Genomic DNA, 20,831 nt, shown 5'->3' on the forward strand with positions numbered 1-20,831 from the left:
GTATGGGTGAGGCACTGGGTTCGATCCTCAGCACCACAAAAAAATAAATAAATAAAAATAATTTTAAAAAACCCCGAAACCCTAAACTGAATGAGTTGGATAGTTCCTAATCTTAGGATTACTAAGCCATTAATTCTGTTTAAATATTTCAGTCTATTATTTTCATAACAGATATTTCTGAAGCCAAGTCAGAAGCAATCCAGGTTTGTTTTTAAATTGAATCAGTTTTTCATTTCTCTATCAACTGGTTGAATTATGGATGCAATATGTGCCTTTTCAACAGTGGTTCTTAAAGTGTGATCCAGGTGCCACCACCTGGAAATGCAAATTCTCAGGACCCATTACAGATGTAGCAAGTTGGAAACTTTGGTTTTTTTTGAGAAGTACTCCTTTCAACCAACATTTTTAGGTTGATTCTTAGTTCATTAGCACCAACTTTTTTTTAATCTCAAATAGGCAGATAATATAAACAGTTAAGTTGGTTTCATTTTATAACCTGTTTAAGAAATACATACATACATAAATTATGTCATTTTACTTAGAAATTATTTTTTGGACCATGAATAACAACTGTAATGTAAAAAAGAGGTAAGTAATCTGTTTTAGTCAGCTTTTTTGCTGCTGTGACTAAGGACTCAACCAGAACAATTGTAGAGGAGGAAAGGTTTATTTAGGGGCTCATGGTTTTAGAGGTTGAAAGGCAAGTGACTCACCCGAGATGGCGATTCAACCAAGAGATTTTATTGGGGTGGGGGTGGAAGAAGGGAAGAGGAAGAGAGCAGCAGCCCAAGGGGGAAGAAAAGGAGAGGAAGAGAGCAGAGAGCATGAGCTTGCAAGCTTCAGCTTAAGAAGGGTTGCTGGGCGACTTGGCAGGTGCTGATTGGCAGGGTGACTCAGGAACAGGCAAGCTGACACTGTGTCCCCTGGGGATTGGTGGAGAAAAGTTTTGACTTTGGCTCCCTTCCGGGTTGGCGCTCTTCAGAGAGGAGCGGGAGGGGTAAAGGATTACATGATATTCTTCTGGAGAGTCGGAAACTTAAGCGGGGAGAAACCCGATGGGAAAAATAAAACCAAAAGGCAAGGTCTCCCACACCCCCAACAGAGGTCTCAGTCCAAAAGTGGCTGGCTCTGTTTCTCAGGGCTCAAGGTGAGGCAGTACATCATGGCGGGAAAGTGTGGCAGGGGGAACCAGCTCACATGATGACCAGGAAACAGAGAGGGGTTTCCACTTGCCATATACAAATATATACTCCAAAGCCACACCCCTAATCCTCACCTCCTCCAGCCATATCCTACCACTTCAGTTACCACTCAGGAGATTAATTCACTGATTGAGATAAGACTCTTACAACCCAGTCATTTCTTCTCTGAACCTTCTTGGATTGTCTGACACATAAGCTTGAAACATCCAAACCATAACATAATCCCAGTGATTTGGGAGGCTGAGGCAGAAGGATTGCAAGTTCAAGGCCAGCCTCACTGAGATTTAGTGAGCCCTGTCTCAAAATAAAAAGAGCAGGGGTAATGTACCCATGGGTTCAGTCCACAGGGATCCTGCCCCTCAAAAAAGGTAAATTTTTTTTTTTTAAAGCTACCTTATCTCTTTGGTCAAATAGTGAAGGAATTTAAGAGTCATGTGCCTTTGATATGTGTTTTTCCTTTTATTTGTGATTAGACTTTGCTTTTTATTTCTTCAGAATGTCCATGTGAATCTTTGCAGTGTGAAGGCCCAGGCAGCAGATTATGCAACCACTACTGCCTTTAGTATAACTGTTGTTTAGAGGAGAGGTATGTGTTGCGTAAACATGAGTCTTTGATTACAGATAGGTTTTTATTTCTGCATAGATTATTCAAATGAAGATTATAATTATGTGTATTTTATAGAATTTTAGGATTTAACTCACACATTTATAAATATTAAAGCTTATGTAGTACATGATAAGCATTTGGTAAAAGTTTAATATTACTAGTATAATTAAATTATATGTAAAAATTGAGTCGTTTTACATAGACTACTGTAAACATTGAAGCTTTTGTTATATATCTGGGTTCCCAAAACCACCAGCATGAGCTTTGTGTTCTTTCAAAGGTGAATATTGCTTTGTAAGAGTATATTAATGGTCAGATGTAGTAGCACACATGCAATTCCAGTTACTTGGGTGGTTAAGATAAGAGTATCCAAGTTTGAGGCTAGCCTGGGCAACTTAGGGAGATGCTGTCTGAAAATCAAATTTATAAAGGGCTGGAGGACAGCTCATTGGTAGAACACTTGTCTAGCATGTGTGAGGCTCTGGGTTCAATCCTTCATACTACCAAAAGAAAAACATATATATTTATATGTGTGCATATATTTTATTCATGAAGTAACTGGATTTAGGTATTAGGTGGCAGAAAGGAAATTATGGTAGGGAGGGCCTTCTGAAGTCCTCCAGATTTAAAATCTCCAGCTTAGGGTCAATGAATGATTAGGAAAAAAATGTCCAGGGAGTAGTCAAAAAGTTTGAGAAAAGGCTTTTTTTTTGTTTTTTGTTTTGGATGGGGTACTGAATATATTTACAGACTGAGAGAGAAATATTACCTAGGTATGTCATAGTAATTATTTTCTTCTTATCAGGGTCACAGCATAAATGGGTCCTTGATTTTATATGTCCAGTTTCTGAGGATGTTATTCAATTTATAATTTGTAATTTGGGTAAGAATTCAATTGTAAAACTTTTAATATTTACAATTATATGTTTAATGGTTTTACTTATTAATGCAGAAAAGATATTTTGTAGATATATAAAATAAAGTATTAAACTGACTTTTTTATTAGTCTATATTAATTATACAGAATAAGTCCCCTTGTTTAAATTGGCTTTTAAAGTAAAGTTGCCAAGAAATTTTTACATTAAAAAATTTTTTAATATTTATTTTTTAAAAGTAGTTGAAACAATACCTTTATTTTATTTATTTTTATGTGGTGCTGAGGATTGAACCCAGGGCCTTGCATGTGCTAGACAAGCGCTCTACCACTGAGCCACAACCCCAACCCCAACATTAAAATTTTTTTGGAATGGAAACTTCTGAATTATTCACTGAGTTCATAATTATATCTATCCTTGCAGTTGTAATTTAGTTTTATAACAGTGACAGTTCAGTGCTTTTTATTTGTTGACCAATTCCCAGAAAAAGCTGAGTTATTTCCAAGTGTAACCAAGTTACCATAACTTGTAATCACAGCACAGGTTCTGATCCTTTTATAACTTCTTTTAATTATAAGAATAATAAACATATTCATATAATATTCAGGCATGTAGATTTGATATCGGGTGTAAGATCTCTTTTTTGTCACTTAAACTTGCCATTTCTGTATCTTCTCATTGTTCATTTCTTCAGACTGTGTGTGCCTATGACAACATTAATAAAGGTGTTAGGGAAACAGGATTCTCAAACAGAATCATGTGTAGGGCAAGCTGGCACAGTAACAGAGTATTACTCTGGTCAGCTTTAGTGAGGTAGTCAAAGAGATATTTTTATAGGCAGTGAAAGTAGGCAGGCCACTATCTCTACCATGGAGATTTTTTTGATAGGATATTTAATTCATTTATTAAAATTAGCATCAATTTTTCCTGGGAAACTTATGATATGAAATCTAATTTGAGCACAATTTTTTTTGGACACAAATTTACTTCATGATTACAAAACAAATATGGCAAGTTACCATTTTGAGGCAGGTTGCTTAACATCTTTTTAGATTCATTTCACTCATTTAACATTGAAGCTTATGAAAGAGAATAAAATCATGACATTTGCAGGTAAATGGATGGAGTTAGAGAAGATAATGCTAAGTGAAGTTAGCTAATCCCCCCAAAACAAATGCCTAATGTTTTCCCTGATATAAGGAGGCTGATTTGTACTGGGGTAGGGAGCGGGGAGCATGGGAGGAATGGAGGAACTCTAGATAGGGCAGAGGGGTGAGAGGGGAAGGGAAGGGGAATGGGGTTAGAAATGATGGCGGAATGTGATTTACATTATTATCCAAAGTACATGTATAAAGACATGAATTGGTGTGAATATACTTTGTATACAACCAGAGATATGAAAAATGGTGCTCTATATGTGTAATAAGAATTGTAATGCATTCCGCTGTCATATATAAAAATATTTAATTTAACAAAATTGAGGCTTACCATTTGCCAGGTGTTATATTGTCTAGTTCTTTTTTAAACTTTACGGTGTACCCTTTCCTCCTGACCTCTTCGAAAAAATAAATCAGGGAACTGGAGCTTTTAAAGTTAATAACTTGCCCTAGTTTGTGCAGTGAGTAAGTCATAGAACAAGGAGTTGAATGCAGATTTCTTTGTTGCAAAATATCAAGTGCTTAACTTCTAAGCCAGTAAAATGACCTGGAGAGCATATATTGCTGGATCCTAGAGTTTCTGATTTTGTAGGTTTACCTTAGAGTTCAAGATTTATTTATTTATTTATTTATTTATTTATTTTGATGCTGCTGGTCCTGGGACTATACTTTGAGAACTACTGTTTACATCTGACTTGGTTCTTCTTAGGAGTTGAGGGAGAATTCACATGTTGTGTTTGTGTTGATAATCATTAATATTGACTGTTTACTGTGTGCTAGTTACTATTCCAAGTTAATTCCTTTTTATCCTCACATCAATCTTAGGAAGTAATTAAATTGCAGAGAGAGGATGTGTTATGTAGGAGGGGTATGAAAATAAGAGGAGGAAATTGAGGTAGAGAAGTCCAGTTAAGATGTCTTATAGTGTGTTAGTTTAGAGGTGGTTACCCTCATTATTGCTTCTGTCAGCTGAGCTGGTTTCAAAGACCAGTAGTCTTGGAGCCATCTCTAGATTTCATGCAATGGGGAGGTTGAAAGAAAAGGGAACCTTTCTTTTTATCCATTGGTCTTTTGTGTCTTCGGAGGACGGTTATAGACTAGGCCTGGGAATACTTTTCATGTCACTCTCCCAGTAGTCTGAAGGGTAGATAATGTACTCTGTTATTCTGATGAATGATGTGGTTCTGGAAGTGACCCATATTTCAGGTGAGCAATGAGACTTTTGATATTCATTAGCACAGATATATATTTCCTATATAAGATCCATGGCATTGATGCCAGTATATTAAATTAGAAAGTATGTGGAATGGTGGCAGCCACCCTGCAACAAGGCATTCACTAATCTATGATATTAACCTGCCATCACTGCTCCAGTAGCCTGGGAAAATTCCAAAAGCAAAAACAAAGGGAATAAAAAAAATAATCTGTAATTATGTCTGAAATCTGTATTTTGCTTAGGAAACTAGGTAGTTTCCCCATGGGTTTTAAAGAAAAAGTTTTAAAGAGTAATTAGTATTAAAGAGAAAGTATCTTAGAAAGCAGTTTTAGGAGAAAGTGTAAGGCAGTTTGAAAAGGTGAGATCATATTGGTATATTAATACTTTGTGTTTGGTTCTGTTAAAATTTTCTTGAGTGACTGATATATGTGGGATACTTATGAAAGTAAGACATGTTTTCTTTCCTGTCAAGGAAAACTCATAGCAGACCTCACAGTTGAGTGTTTAGTTGATTTGTATAAGAGCATTCAAATTTGAAATTAGTATAGTTTGTTGCATATATTCTTATCTTAGAAGTAATTATATCATTTTAATGATACCAGTGCTTGAATCCTGGGGCAAAGTTTTGTTTTCAGTGGGACAGCAATTTTGCCATAGAATTAGAGCTAGATACCAAGCCTCCTCACTTTCAGCTTGGAGTTCTCTTTGCTTTGAGATGGCTTGAATTATTAATTGAAGAGATTTATTTCCCAACCTTAAGCTGTGAACTTTCAAAGGGGGATAACAATTTACTTTCCTTTTTTGGATATTCATGTCTGTATTTTATCCTTGTATGTTTTCTCTTTCTTTAGTATTTTAAATACAGTAGTACAAACTCTGGAACTAATCAAGAACAAAAAGGAAATGCAACCTAGATACTTGTGTGGTTAGGATATTGAATTTTGACATGTGGTCTGATGGAAAAAAAAATCACAGTGTATTTATTCTGGTTTGTTGTAGGTTAACGAAGCCCTTGTCATTTGCTGATTGTGTTGGGGATGAGCTGCCGTGGGGATGGGAAGCAGGGTTTGACCCTCAGATTGGTGTCTACTACATCGATCACATCAACAGTAAGTTTTTCTTTTTGCTGAAAGCAAACATTTAGAAAAGAATCTCCAAAAATCTGTACTTACATAAAAGGGCATACATTTTACAACGTGAATTTCCTTATTTTAAACCTCCATTTTCTTAATGATTGATACTTAACTGAAATGCCTGTTTTGGTATTTGGGGCATGTGTGTGGATTTGCATTATGGGGAGGGACAGAGAGGGAGAAAGAATGTGTGGTCTGGCTGGCTGTTTGCACTACAGGGAATGAGTTTTCTTCTCTAGTGCAGGTCTAGGACTCTGTGAAGATTAAAAAACAAAAAACTGTTGGGTGACTTGTTTACAACCTCTGCATCTGATAGGATGATTCCTTCTCCACTAGTGCTTGCCCGAAGAAGAGTTGGGCATGGGCATATGCTGTCTGTAGACGCAGCTGGTGTGTACTAGGTGACCTGAGGGAGGGACTGGCACTCACCAGCAACTCTGGAAGACAAAATACATGTGGGAGAGACTGGAGCGTTTTTCTTCTTCCTGTTTCTTGATTTCTTTGTGGCAGGAAGGAAAAGTCTCATTTTTAACAGCTTTTAGATCTGTCATGGAAAGGTAGGGCAGAGGACCACTGTGGCCATGAACACCTTTTTAAAACACATACTTGAAGGTTTTTTTTTTCCTTTTTAAAAAATATTTGTGTGTGTGTGTGTGTGTGTGTGTGTGTGTGTTTACATGACTATTTCTTTATTCAGCCATTTGAAAATTCTTTCAGAGAAGCATACAATAATTACAGTGACCATTTTGCTTATTTCATTTAAGAATTATTATTTTGATAGATTTTGAGACCTATATAATGAATTTTTTCTTATTTCTCTTAGATCTACTCTTACATTAAAATTTTACAAATGTACCCTTTACTCATTAGGAATAATATCAGTGTAGAAAAGTATTTTATTTCTTACTATTCATTAGTGATGGCTTATAGCAGCCCTGTATTAGGTATGTGATACATTTTTTGAGAGGCAATAAATAAATAAATAGATAGATAAATACCCAAATGAATAGCAGTGATTTCTTACAAGTAGATGAAGTGGAGGGATGGAAAGGAGCAGACACTTTGAGGTATCAATTCAGTTTTTCAAAGAGCACATAAAATTTATAATCTGTGGTAGAGAATATCTGTGTGGTACAGATTGGGAGTCAGTTTTCATGCATACATTAGCCCAACCTAAATACAAATAACAATTTTTACAAGTTATTACTTTAGTCTTTTTTTAATAATTAAAAAACATATCTTTTTTGTTGAAATATTATCTCTTCCTGAAAATTTCTAAAAATTCCATGAAGAGGTCTTTATATGTATGCATATGCGTGCGTGTGGATGTTTGTGGTATTGGAGGATCAGATAAACCTTTCAATGGAATATCTGAAATGTGCAGCTATTTCACTCTTACAGTTACTTTAGGTGAATAAGATTTAGCTCTTTTTCTTTAAAGTATTTGGGAAACCAGAAGCCAGCCTAGCTGTACTTGTTCAAAGGAAATAAGTTCTCAAGATACCACAATAAGAAAAGGAATTCCCTTTGCTTCCCTCCTACCAGTTGCCAACTCTTTGGTATCTAAATCCATCTTGTAGGGCTTGTTCTTCTTTCTCAGTGAAAGAGGTATTTGAGATCCTCCACCCCCACCCTGTGGATGACCTCTTAATCACTTTTATATCCCATCCTTCTCTCCTGTGTTATATCTTTCCCAGTTATTTTCTGGTTTTAACTCCCCTCCGCCCACCCTTTCTAGTGATTCTTCTGTCTTAAATATTGGAAACTGTCAAAATGGAACTAAACCAAACTACAAAAGAAAAAACAGTAACAGTAAATTTCTCCCTACCCACTCAAGATCATCCTGCAGCCTAAATCCCTTACTAGCTATGGTAAAAGCCATGATCTGCTTGAACTTCATGTTCTCCATTGTTCTACATCTCACAGAAATCATTCTTGCTGGAGGTCATCTGAGACCATACAGATGATCAAAGCTAGCCAAAACTGTAGTCTCGTCTTCCTTGTAACTGTGGGTTATTCCTTGGGTTTCATGGCATTTCCTTTTCACTACCTGCCTGCCGCAGTCCAAGTTTCTCTTACGTATCCCCTCTTGTTTCTGCTATCAGGACTTCTGTAGAGCCTGCAGTTTGCACCTTGCAGATTTTCTTGGGTGATAATTTAGTTACTTCCTTCAGGATGTCAGTTGCCAAATTTGTCCCTTAACTTTCAGATGCATGTATTTGATTTCTTACTATAGGATTCCTCCCCATCTGCCCCTTGGGCCCTTTCCATTTTAATCTCCTGCCCTACACCAGCACTGGAGGATCCTCCAGCAGTATCATTTGCTTCCCTGGCTTTCGGCCTTTCTGTATGTCTGTTGGTCTAGTCCCTGACCTCTCTTCCCAACAACACCCTAGGTCTTCCCTTTGGACCAATTGCTTCATCCTTCCAGGCTTGGTCTATTCAGGTGCCGCTGCTTCCCAAAGTTTCTGCAACACATACCTGGACCTCATAGGTCTTTCACTCCCATCTAGATTTGTTGGCCAGCCTGGGTATTTTTGTAATACCAGGTATGTAGGATTTTTTTAAAAAACTTCATCACATTGCATTTAAAGTTGTTTATATGTTTTTCTTATTAAATTGTGAGCTTCTTGAGGGCAGTGATTGCAACTTTTATTTCTTTATCCTACTATAATTGATTAACTCTTAAATGTTAAAAGAAAGGAAGAACTTATTACCTAGCTCACAAAATAAAAGCTCATTTTTAAAAAAGGAATTAAAGTATATTTCAAATGTAACTTGTACTTCAGAAAGCACTATTCTGAATATATAAAAACTTGATTATCAGAATATAAATTTTTAAGCCTACAATTTTTTTTTAAATATTTATTTTTTACTATTTGGCGGACACAACATCTTTGTTTGTATGTGGTGCTGAGGATCGAACCTGGGCCGCAAGCATGCCAGGCGAGCGCGCTACCGCTTGAGCCACATCCCCAGCCCCAAGCCTACCATTTTTCTTTAGTATGGTTATTGTAACCTAGTGGCCTAATGGATTTATTGTGCCCTAAAGTGTCCAAATTACCCACAGCAAGTAGTTTATTCACTGAAAAGGATCTGACCCATTATCTCATTAATCTTCAAGACATTTCTGTGACATTTTAGAGAGCAAATGGTATTATCTTCTCATAACAGCTGGTCCACACATATGTTGTGTTTTGGCATTGTATAGTTTCAGCATTATTTTCTCTTTATTTAGCTAAAAAATGAAATAAGGAGTGTTTGGTTGTGTTAATACTATTTCTCTGAAACACTCTTAAATATTTAGAAGAAAAATTTGACCTTGACAGTGATAGTTATTTCAGGCCTTTTGTGTTTTATTTTAGCATTTACCTTTTAGTGGGTGTGTGATGGGGATATAGACATTGATGGGAGTGCTTGCATCTATCTAGATGTTAGTTGTGAGGTACTATATGTAAGTTTCTGATATTATTAATACAATCAAAAGAAAATCACCTTTTGGTGGAATCAAAGTTGTATCATAATTTTTCTTTCTTTTAGTTACCTCGGTGTTGTTTGCACACATGAAACTGCACAGATGTTGTGTGTTTTCAGTGAACTTTGACAAATACATATTTTTTTGTATCCTCCATCCCAATCAAGATATGGAATTCCATCACTTCAGTAAGTTCTATCCTGACCCTGACTAGGCAGCTCCTCCCTAGTGTTTCAAACATTGTTCAGATTTTAGTTTTGCTTATTCTAGAATTCAGAACTTCCTTAGATTTTAGGAATAGATTCTTTCACTCAATGTGTTTTTAAAGACTGTACTACTGGGGCTGGGGTTGGGGCTCAGTGGTAGATCACTTGCCTAGCACGTGTAAGGCACTGGGTTCGATTCTCGGCACTGCGTATAAATAAATAAAATAAAGGTCCATTGGCAACTAAAATGTATACATAAAAAGACTGTACTACTGATTCAAACAGTAGCATGGAAGAAGAGAATTAGTGTATTTGACAATGAACCCACATCCAGAACACATAAAGAACTCCTGAAAATCAGTGTTAAAAAGATAACCCAATTTAAAAATAAACAACAAACTTACATACTTCTCAAACAAAGATGTAGCAATGGACTTAGTTTCATTTATGATATTGTTTACACTGTAGAATATTTCCTTTTTATTGCTGAATAGTATTCTACCTACCTGAGCAAATCAGTTTTAAAAATCTATTTTGCAATTTTATTTTTTTCCAAGTTTTAGCTATTATGAAAAAGGCTGCTATGTACATTTAAATATCTTTTTTAAAAAATTGTGGTAAAAAATTCAGAAGTTTACTATGTTTTTGTTTTCTTTTTTTGGTGGTGTTGGGGATCAAACTCAGGGCCTTGCAGATCTCCAGTTCATCAACCATTTAGAAATATATAGTATATTACTGTTAATTCTATGCACATTACTGTGCAGCAGATCTCTAAAAGTTATTTAGCTTGCAAAACTAAAACTCTATACCCATGGGACCAAAGTTCCCTTTCCTTTCCTCCTGCTCCTGGCAATCAACATTCTAATTTCTGATTTAACTAAGTTTGACTAGGTTAGGTGTCTTGTCTGTTTTTTTGAAGTAAGCATTTGTTTTTAAGTTTTATTCATGTAATAGCATAAGACAGGATTTCCTTTTTTAAGGCTCAATGACCTTTTTAAGGCTCTCTAGTAATGTGTCCTGTAATTTCTTTACCCATTCATCTGGTAATGGGCATTTCAGTTGCTTACAACTCTTGGCTGTCATGAATAGTGCTTCAATTAACAGGGGTGTGCAAATACCTCTTTGAAATCCTAGCTGTAAATGTTTGGATAAATACCCTGAAGAGGGAAGTCAGAATCATAGTTCTATCTTTAATTGAGAGACCTTTACTGGTTTTCCTACTGGCTCTATCATTTTTACACTTCCACCAAGAGGGCAAATGGTAATATTTTCTCAACATCCTCAAAAGAATTTGTTATTTTTTACTTCCATTTCCCTGATGATTAGTGATGTTAAACATTTGTTTCAATTTGTTAATGAGCCATTTGTATTTATTCTCTGGGAAAATTTCTAGTCAAGCCCTTTGCCCATTTTTAAATTGGGTTTATTTATTTAGGTGCAGTTGTAGGAATTCTTTATGTAATCTGTGTATGTATTCTTTAGCAGATACACACACACACGCACACAATGAATATTTGTTTTTCTAGTCTTTCACTTGCCTATTTATTTTCTTAGTGGTGTCTTTAGAAGAGTAAAATTTTAAATGTTGGCAGAGTTCACTACGTCACTTATTTTCCTTTTATGGTTAGTGCTTTTTGTTTCCTAAGAAATTTTCCAGGGTTGTAAAGATAGTCTCCTATAATTTCTTCTAGTTTTAGCTTTTGCTGTTAAGTATATCCAATATGAGTGAACATTTGTTCATAATGTGTAATAAGGGTCAAGATCTCAGCCGGGTGTGATGGCACACACCTGTAATCCTAGCTACTGAGGAAGCTGAGACAGGAAGATTGAAAGTTTAAGGCCAGCTAAGGCAGTTAGCAAGACCCTGTCTCAAAATAAAATATAAAGGGCTGGGGATGTAGTTCAGTGGTAGAGTGTTTGCCTAGCATGTTAGAGGTCTTGTGTTAAAATATATAAAAGATGGGGTGGCATGGGGATTTGAGAACTTTTCCCCTCTTATATATATCAGAGGAAGTTCTAGTACCAATTTTTTCTCCCTGGTACAGGGCATTAAACCAAAGGGTGTTTTTATCAATGAGCTACATCCTTAGCACATTTAATTTTTTATTTTGAGGCAGGTCCCATGAAATTGCCAAGCCTGACATCAAAATTGTCCTCCCGCTTCAGTACCATCTATTAATATGACTTTAATTTCCCCAATGAATTGATTTAGAATCTAGGTTAAAAATCATTCAGCTGTGTATGTGAATCCTACTCCATTCCATTTAATTATTTGTTTCTTTTTACTCTAGGACTACATTTCTATACTTATTGTGAAATATGTTAAGTCTTGAAATCAGGTAGTAAAGTCCTCTGAGTTTGTTGTTCTTTTTTTCAGTTTATATTGGTTATTTTAGATCTTGTACATTGTTAAATTTATTTTAGAATCAATTTATTATTTTCCTCAAAAGAGCTTGTTAGAAATTTGATATCTATAGACAGTTTGGGAAGAAAGCTATGACAAAACCATAAATATTGTATAATCTGCCATTTAAGTTTTCTTCAGTTTCAGCAAAGATCTGTGGTTTTCAGAATAAAGATCATCTTTTGATTTTTCATTCAGTATTTCTAGATGTTTTTATTTTGGGAGATGAAATTTTACATAGTATTATAGAATCAATTTTTAAGCACATAATTTACATACAGTAAAATGTATATTTTAAGTGTCTACCATCTCAATCAACATAAAGATTTCTATCATAGGAGAAATTCTTTCCCCTTTGTAGTCAATCCTTCCCCAACTCCATGTGACTATAGATTAGTTTTGCCTTTTCTAGAAATGCATGGGAATGTGTGTTAGATCCATTCATGTTGCATATATCAGTTGTTTGACCCCTCTTATTCCTGAGTACTATTTGATTATCTGAAAATACCTGAAATCGTTTGTTTATTCATCATTTGATGGATGTTTGGGGTTGCTTTCAGTTACTTATTATGAATGTAGCTATTGTGAACATCTCTTTGTGGGAATATGACATCACATTTAGCATAAAGACCCCAGAGTAGAACTGCTGAGCCATGTTGTAAGCATTGGCTTCAGAAGAAATGGCCAGAGAGTTCTACAAAGTGGTTGTACTATTAATGCTTGAGAGTTCCAATTGCTTTTGGTGTTGTCATTCAAAATTTTATCAGGTGTGAAGTGGTAACCCATTGTGATTTTACTATTGTGTGTCCCTGTGTTACCTGTGAGCCCTTGTTTCCCTGAATGCTGAAGTATAACACCAGAGAAGCACACTGAGGCAAGTGTAGAGTGGAAAGTGGAAGGCTTTATTAAAGGATAGCAGAAAAGACTTCCTCCCAGAGGAAGAAAGGCAGAATCCTTGGAAAGGGGAGGTCTTCCCTTTTTTATATCTAAGGTCTTTTTTTAGTCCTCCCACATTCCTGTCCTTTGTTTCCCTCTAGTCTGCAGTGATGGAATGCTGGTGGGAAGGCCAAAAGGTAAGAGATAGTGGACTGATGGGGCAGGGAGGAGTAATCTGGGCAGGAAGGGCCTGGGATGGTTTGATTAGCACCTCCCTGTTTGCTATGAGCTACTTCATTAACAGTGCTTTAGGATGGGTTCTGGGCCTTGTGGGAATTAACATTTCAATTTCCCCAGGTGTTGTTCTGGTTTCCTGGACTCCATTCTCAATATGCTCTTCATTTTCTTTATCTTACTCTTTTAGAGCCAATTTACCTAACTACACTAACTACCTATCTTTAAATCTGGCTTCACCTGCAAACTCTCAAACTCCCTATCTCTTAATATACTGTCATTCGCACGTGTGAATGTGTGTGTGTGTGATTGTATGTGTTGTGCATATATATTTTTTGTTAAGAATTGGTTCATAACTTTTCCCCATGTTTTTATTTGGTTATTTGTTCTCTTATTACTGAATTGTGAGAATTCCTCATATCTTCTGTATTAAAGTCTTTTGTTGTGAAATCTTTTCTTCTAGTCTGTGACTTCTTATTTTCTTTGTGGCAGATTTGAAGAGATGAAGATATTAAGTCCAGTTCTGCATCAACAAAAATGGAGAACACACTGCCATGTGGTTGTTTTTGTTTCTGAATCCTCCTTGCTCTTATTTTTTGAATTCCTCCTCTGTTTGTCATCTGTATTTAGTTCTTAGTTTCTAGTTGCAATCAGTGGGAGAGATTAGATTGTGTGTTCTTAACTCCATATTAGTCTGAACCATGCCCCTCATACCCCCCATAAAGTAATAGTTTATGTCTTTCCTAAACAGAGAGGAAGTGTTGCTCCTACAAGGGAGAGGTCCCAGATGGGTAGTCCTGAACCACTCTCTTTTATATGAACATTGAAGCAACACATGTGCTGAGATTCAAGGAAAATTCCTTAAGTTTTTATAATTTTCATATGGACATGGTTGCTTTAGATGGAGAGAAGTAAATTTTGTGCCCTTCTATAGCATCTCTAACCCATATCATCCTGTAAATTTTCCTAGGCAGGTATGCTATTAAGATATTTATCAAAGAAAAATTTTAGTTGTTTAAGATCCAAGTAAACATCTTAATTTGGTGGAAGTGATACTAACTTCTGAAAATGTGATGGTTTATATATTGCATAAATTTGTGAAATTTAGGGATTTCTCAGGCATTATTTTCTTCCATGTGAATGCAGATTTTAGATAGACGATTGTGCCTTTCTTCTTGTATCTGTTATTTCCCTTTACTTCAGACTATTCATTTTCTCTTCATTTCACTCATTTTTCTTTTCTTTTTTTTTATTTATTTTTATTTATTTTTATTGTTGGTCGTTCAAAACATTACATCTTTCTTGATATATTTCACAGTTTGATTCAAAAGGGTTATGAACTCCCATTTTTACCCCATATACAGATTACTGAATCACATCAGTTACATCAATTACATTTCCATTGATTTACATATTGCCATTCTAGTGTCTGATGAATTCTGCTCTCTATCCTATCCTCTACTATCCCCCCTCCGTTCCCCTCCCCTCCCCTCCCCTTTTCTCTCTCAACCCCCTCTACTGTAAAACATTTCTTCCACTTGTATTATTCTTCCCTTACCCCTCACTTCCTCTTGTATGTAATTTTGTATAACCCTGATGATCACCTTCCCTTTCCATGCAATTTCCCTTCTCTCTCCCTTTCCCTTCCCCCTCTCATCCCTATTTAATGTTAATCTTCTTAAGAAGATTGGCTAGCTTCACTTAGCATAATCTGCTCTAATGCCATCCATTTCCCTCCAAAGTCTATGATTTTGTCATTTCTTAATGAAGAGTAATACTCCATTGTGTATAAATGCCACATTTTTTTAATCCATTCATCTATTGAAGGGCATCTGGGCTGGTTCCACAGTCTAGCTATTGTGAATTGTGCTGCTATGAACATCGATGTAGCAGTGTCCCTATAGCATGCTCTTGTTAGGTCTTTAGGGAATAGGCCGAGAAAGGGAATAGCTGGGTCAAATGGTGGTTCCATTCCCAGCTTTCCAAGAAATCTCCATACTGCTTTCCAAATTGGCTGGACCAATTTGCAGTCCCACCAACAATGAACCAGTATACCCTTTTCCCTACATCCTCGCCAGCACTTGTTGTTGTTTGACTTCATAATGGCTGCCAATCTTACTGGAGTGAGATGGTATCTTAGGGTGGTTTTGATTTGCATTACTCTGACTGCTAGCGATCATTGATTGAGCATTTTTTCATGTACTTATTGATTGATTGTATGTCCTCCTCTGAGAAGTGTCTGTTCAGGTCCTTGGCCCATTTGTTGATTGGGTTATTTGTTGTCTTTTTGTCTAATTTTTTGAGTTCTTTGTATACTCTGGATATTAGGGCTCTATCTGAAGTGTGAGGAGTAAAGATTTGTTCCCAGGATGTAGGCTCCCTATCAAATGCATTCCTGTATATCAGCGACAAATCCTCTGAAATGGAAATGAGGACAACTACTCCATTCACAATATCCCCCCAAAAAATAAAGTACTTGGGAATCAACCTAACAAAAGAGGTGAAAGACTTATACAATGAAAACTACAGAACCCTAAAGAAAGATATAGAAGAAGACCTTAGAAGATGGAAAAACATACCCTGTTCATGGATAGGCCGAACTAACATCATCAAAATGGCGATATTACCAAAAGTTCTCTATAAGTTCAATGCAATGCCAATCAAAATCCCAACAGCATTTCCTGTAGAAGTAGATAAAACAATCATGAAATTCATATGGAATAATAAAAGACCCAGAATAGCAAAAACAATGCTAAGCAGGAAGTGTGAATCAGGCAGTATAGCGATACCAGACTTCAAACTATACTACAGAGCAATAGTAACAAAAACAGCATGGTACTAGTACCAAAACAGGCAGTTGGACCAATGGTACAGAATAGAGGACACAGAAACCAATCCACAAAACTACAACTATCTTATATTTGATAAAGGGGCTAAAAGCATGCAATGGAGGAAGGATAGCATCTTCAACAAATGGTGTTGGCAAAACTGGAAATCCATATGCAACAAAATGAAACTGAATCCCCTCCTCTCGCCATGCACAAAAGTTAACTCAAAATGGATCAAGGAGCTAGATATCAAATCAGAGACTCTGCGTCTGATAGAAGAAAAAGTTGGCTCCAATCTACATATTGTGGGTTTGGGCTCCAAATTCCTTAATAGGACACCCATAGCACAAGAGTTAATAACAAGAATCAACAAATGGGACTTACTTAAACTAAAAAGTTTTTTCTCAGCAAGAGAAACAATAAGAGAGGTAAATAGGGAGCCTACATCCTGGGAACAAATTTTTACTCCTCACACTTCAGATAGAGCCCTAATATCCAGAGTATACAAAGAACTCAAAAAATTAGACAATAAGATTACAAATAACCCAATCAATCAACAAATGGGCCAAGGACCTGAACAGACACTTCTCAGAGGAGGATATACAATCAATCAACAAATACATGAAAAAATGCTCACCATCTCTAGCTGTCAGAGAAATGCAAATCAAAACCACCCTAAGATACCGTCTCACTCCAGTAAGATTGGCAGCCACTATGAAGTCAAACAACAACAAGTGCTGGCGAGGATGTGGAGAAAAGGGTACACTTGTACATTGCTGGTGGGACTGCAAATTGGTGCGGCCAATTTGGAAAGCAGTTTGGAGATTCCTGGGAAAGCTGGGAATGGAACCACCATTTGACCCTGCTATTGTCCTTCTCGGACTATTCCCTGAAGACCTTAAAAGAGCATGCTACAGGGATACTGCCACATCGATGTTCATTGCAGCACAATTCACAATAGCTAGACTGTGGAACCAGCCCAGATGCCCTTCAATAGATGAATGGATAAAAATAATGTGGCATCTATACACAATGGAGTACTATGCAGCAATAAAAAATGACAAAATCATGGAATTTGCAGGGAAATGGACGGCACTAGAGCAGATTATGCTTAGTGAAGCTAGCCAATCCCTAAAAAACAAATACCAAATGTCTTCTTTGATATAATGAGAGCAACTATGAACAGAGCAGGGAGGAAGAGCAGGAAGAAAAGATTAACATTAAACAGAGACATGAGATGGGAGGGAAAGGGAGAGAAAAGGGAAATTGCATGGAAATAAAGGGAGACCCTCATCGCTATACAAAATTACATATAAGAGGTTGTGAGGGGAATGGGAAAATAAACAAGGAGAGAAATGAATTACAGTAGATGGGGTAGAGAGAGAAGATGTGAGGGAAGGGGAGCGGGGATAGTAGGGGATAGGAAAGGTAGCAGAATACAAGAGTTACTAATAGGGCATTATGTAAAATTGTGGATGTGTAACCGACGTGATTCTGCAATCTGCATTTGGGGTAAAAATTGGGAGTTCATAACCCACTTCAATCTAATGTATGAAATATGATATGTCAAGAGCTTTGTAATGTTGTGAACAACCAATAAAAAAATAAAATTATATAAAAAAAACGATTTAGATTCATTGGGGTTGGGGTTGTGGCTCAGTAGTAGAGCACTTGCCTAGCATGTGTGAGGCACTGGGTTCAATTCTCAGCACCACATATAAATAAAGTAATAAATAAAGTGAAGGTCTATCAACAATTAAAAAAGTTTAAAAAGATTCAGATTCACATGCAAAGCATTTGGAATATCGTACATGGCATTAGACATTTCAGCAGAATGATTAACTTTTCTATTCGAATTTATCAGGAACAGGTTCTTTTTTTAAAAAAACCTTTTTATTCCAGTTAGTTATACATGACAATAGAATGTACTTTGATAGAGGATAATTTCTCAATCTTCTGATTGTACATGCTGTAGAATCCCTCTGGTTGTATAGTTATATATGTGTATATATATATATAGGGTAATAATGTCTGATTCATTCCACTATCCTTCCTACCTCCTTACCCCCTCCCCTCCCTTCCTTCACCTCTATCTAACTACAGGTTCTTATATTCAAACAGTAGCCAGTTCTTATTGTGATCCATGTTGTTTTGATTGTGCTTGGGATTTAATTTATAGGAGTGACTAATAATAGGAAGAGGTAGATACTATTGAAAAAAGTTTCAGTACTTAGAGTTCTCAAGAGAAAGGTACACACTGTAACATTCAGGACTATGTAGGGAAGTATCCTGGTCAGTCAGAAAGCAGAAGAAGTGAAGGAAGAATCATGACTCAGATCTTTTGTTGTGCTTTCCTTGGGAAGGAATGAGCTGAGCTGAGTGCGGCAGGAGGACAGGTTTAGGATTGGTGGAGTTAAGTAATTTTGTTGGGCTCTGAGTGATAGAGGTGATCTCAGTCCTTGACCCTGAGGTGATTTAAGATGGGGCATATCTGCTTAGAGTGTGAGAGTGAGTTAAAGAGCTGGGAACTGGGACTTGGATGGGCTGGTTTGCATATGAAAGGTGGACTGACAGGGCCATTTGCTGGCCATGGCTGTTAGTAATTTTTAATTACTAACTCTGGGAGCAGCAGTCTGTCCTCAGCCAGCAGGGCTTCTATGCATATCAAAGTTTGATAAATATATAGAAATTAAAAAATGATTAATATATTCTGTACTAACAAGTGGAAAATACAACATTGTGTTTCAGAACATCCCTTCATTATAAGTGTTTCAAAATGCAGGTACCTTCAGCCTTCCTGACATGCAAGTGGTAAAGTCACTGTATGGTTTTCCTTTTCTCCTGTACCTCAACAGTTTCTCATCCCTTTCCAGTTATAAGTACTGAGGTGCTGGTTAGAACACTCCTTCTGTATGACCCATTACCTGCCACCCCCCCAATCTCTACCTTTCATTTTGAGAGTGGCACCTGGGCTGACTAATATACTCTCTCTACCCCTGAAAAAGCAGCTCAAAATGGGCTGTGGTGGTATTTTCAAGTATGATATGATATCAGATGCTTAAAATCTAAGGAGCGATGTTGTTATGGAATATAGAAATAATTTTATTGAAGTAATTAGGCTGTGTCTTAATCTAACTGATTTTATGTTTTTCAATAACCAGGGCAGTTTACTTATTCAGTTCTCCATCGGTATCCTAAAAAACATTGCTAGAACTGACTATTGAGTTTCTCTGTTAATGACAAAATTTTCTTTTTTAAAAAATATTTATTCTTAATTTTTAGGTGGACACAATATCTTTATTTTACATTTATGTGGTGCTGAGGATCGAACCCAGTGCCTTGTGCATGCTAGGCGAGCGCTCTACCACTGAGCCACAACCCCAACCCCCTCTTTTGTGTTTTCAAGAGTGATTCATCCTCTTTCTCTCTTCCATTCCTTCTTTCCCCCACTGTTTCTGTCACATGAAGGATATGAGAATTACCACCCAGGATCAAACTTGATTCACTTAATTTGCATAGATTATAAAAGGTTATACATGGTTGGGCTCTTCTGGAAGCAGGCCCCCCTAAGCCAAGAATTTAAGTGAAAGTGATTTATGAAGGAAATCACAGGATAAACCAGTAAGGAAATGAGGAAAAGGAGGATAGTGAGGGGAAAATACAGACATAGGTCATATTTCTCTAAAGTCCCAGACTCCACAGGATTGGGATCGGATCTGGAGTGTAATCTACATCTCAGAATTTGCTGTACATGGAGATTTTTTCCTATCTGTTTCACTGGTTAATCTTTAGCTGTAGGGAAGGTTTCTTGAGTGCCCAAGAGCTATCTTCTGGAGTCCTTTAAGAATGAACCATATATTAACAAGGAAGAATGGCTAAATTCAGGGACCAGGTGCACAGACCTGGGAAAAGAGATCTAAGAATATTTAGATAGGACCCCAGCAGTGTTCACCACAAAGGTTAAAAGTGGTCAGAGTCAGAATAGAATATCAGAATATTAATCCAACATGTTCCCTTCCTTTTACATTTGAGAGACTTGATATAAAGGTAAAATGATTTGCCCCAATTTCTACAGTTGCCTAATAACAGAACAGGATTAGAACCCACATGACCTTACTCCCTAACCAATGAATGCTCTTTTGCAGCAGCTGATGTGACAAAGGATGTTGGCTGAAATAATGTTTTAATTGTTACCATTACACCTCAGTTCTCTTTAACATTGTAATTATTCATTCAAACTTTTAAAAACACATTTTCAATCAACTTTATTAGATTATATGATATAATAAATTGATCTTTTATATATATATATATGTATTTTTTATTGTAGATGGACACAGTACCTTTATTTTATTTATTTATGTGTGTTGCTGAGGATCAAACTCAGTGCCTCACACATGTCAGGCAAGCAGTCTACCACTGAGCTACAATCCCAGCCCAAATCGCATCTATTTTCAGTATATAATTCATGAGTTTGGGCAAATGTGTACCATGTAACCATTGCAATAATCAGCATTTCTTTCATTACCTCAAAAAGAACATTTGTGTTCATTGTAACAAGTACTTCCCAGACTGCTGGGTCCAGACAACCACTGATCTGCTTCCTGTCATTAGATTC

At 36.5% G+C, this 20,831-nt stretch overlaps 1 protein-coding gene and 1 long non-coding RNA gene across 3 annotated transcripts in view; both read left to right on the forward strand.

The window, feature by feature from the left end:
• Wwc2 (WW and C2 domain containing 2) overlaps positions 1-20,831 on the forward strand; it is a 212,515-nt gene that overhangs the window by 85,969 nt on the left and 105,715 nt on the right. The window contains exon 2 of one of the 2 annotated variants that reach the window (XM_078031022.1): positions 6,057-6,166. In XM_078031022.1, the coding sequence (XP_077887148.1) occupies positions 6,057-6,166 (110 nt within the window). Of the gene's footprint in view, positions 1-6,056; positions 6,167-9,750; positions 9,854-20,831 lie in introns of those variants that run through there. The other variant, XM_040294197.2, reaches the window with a different exon arrangement.
• On the forward strand, positions 12,316-16,443 carry LOC144370327 (uncharacterized). Its single transcript, XR_013430305.1, has 2 exons — positions 12,316-13,348; positions 13,878-16,443. It is a non-coding gene; the product is annotated as an uncharacterized LOC144370327 (long non-coding RNA).

Source organism: Ictidomys tridecemlineatus, chromosome 14 (genome assembly GCF_052094955.1).
Source record: "Ictidomys tridecemlineatus isolate mIctTri1 chromosome 14, mIctTri1.hap1, whole genome shotgun sequence".
Classification (NCBI taxonomy): domain Eukaryota; kingdom Metazoa; phylum Chordata; class Mammalia; order Rodentia; family Sciuridae; genus Ictidomys; species Ictidomys tridecemlineatus.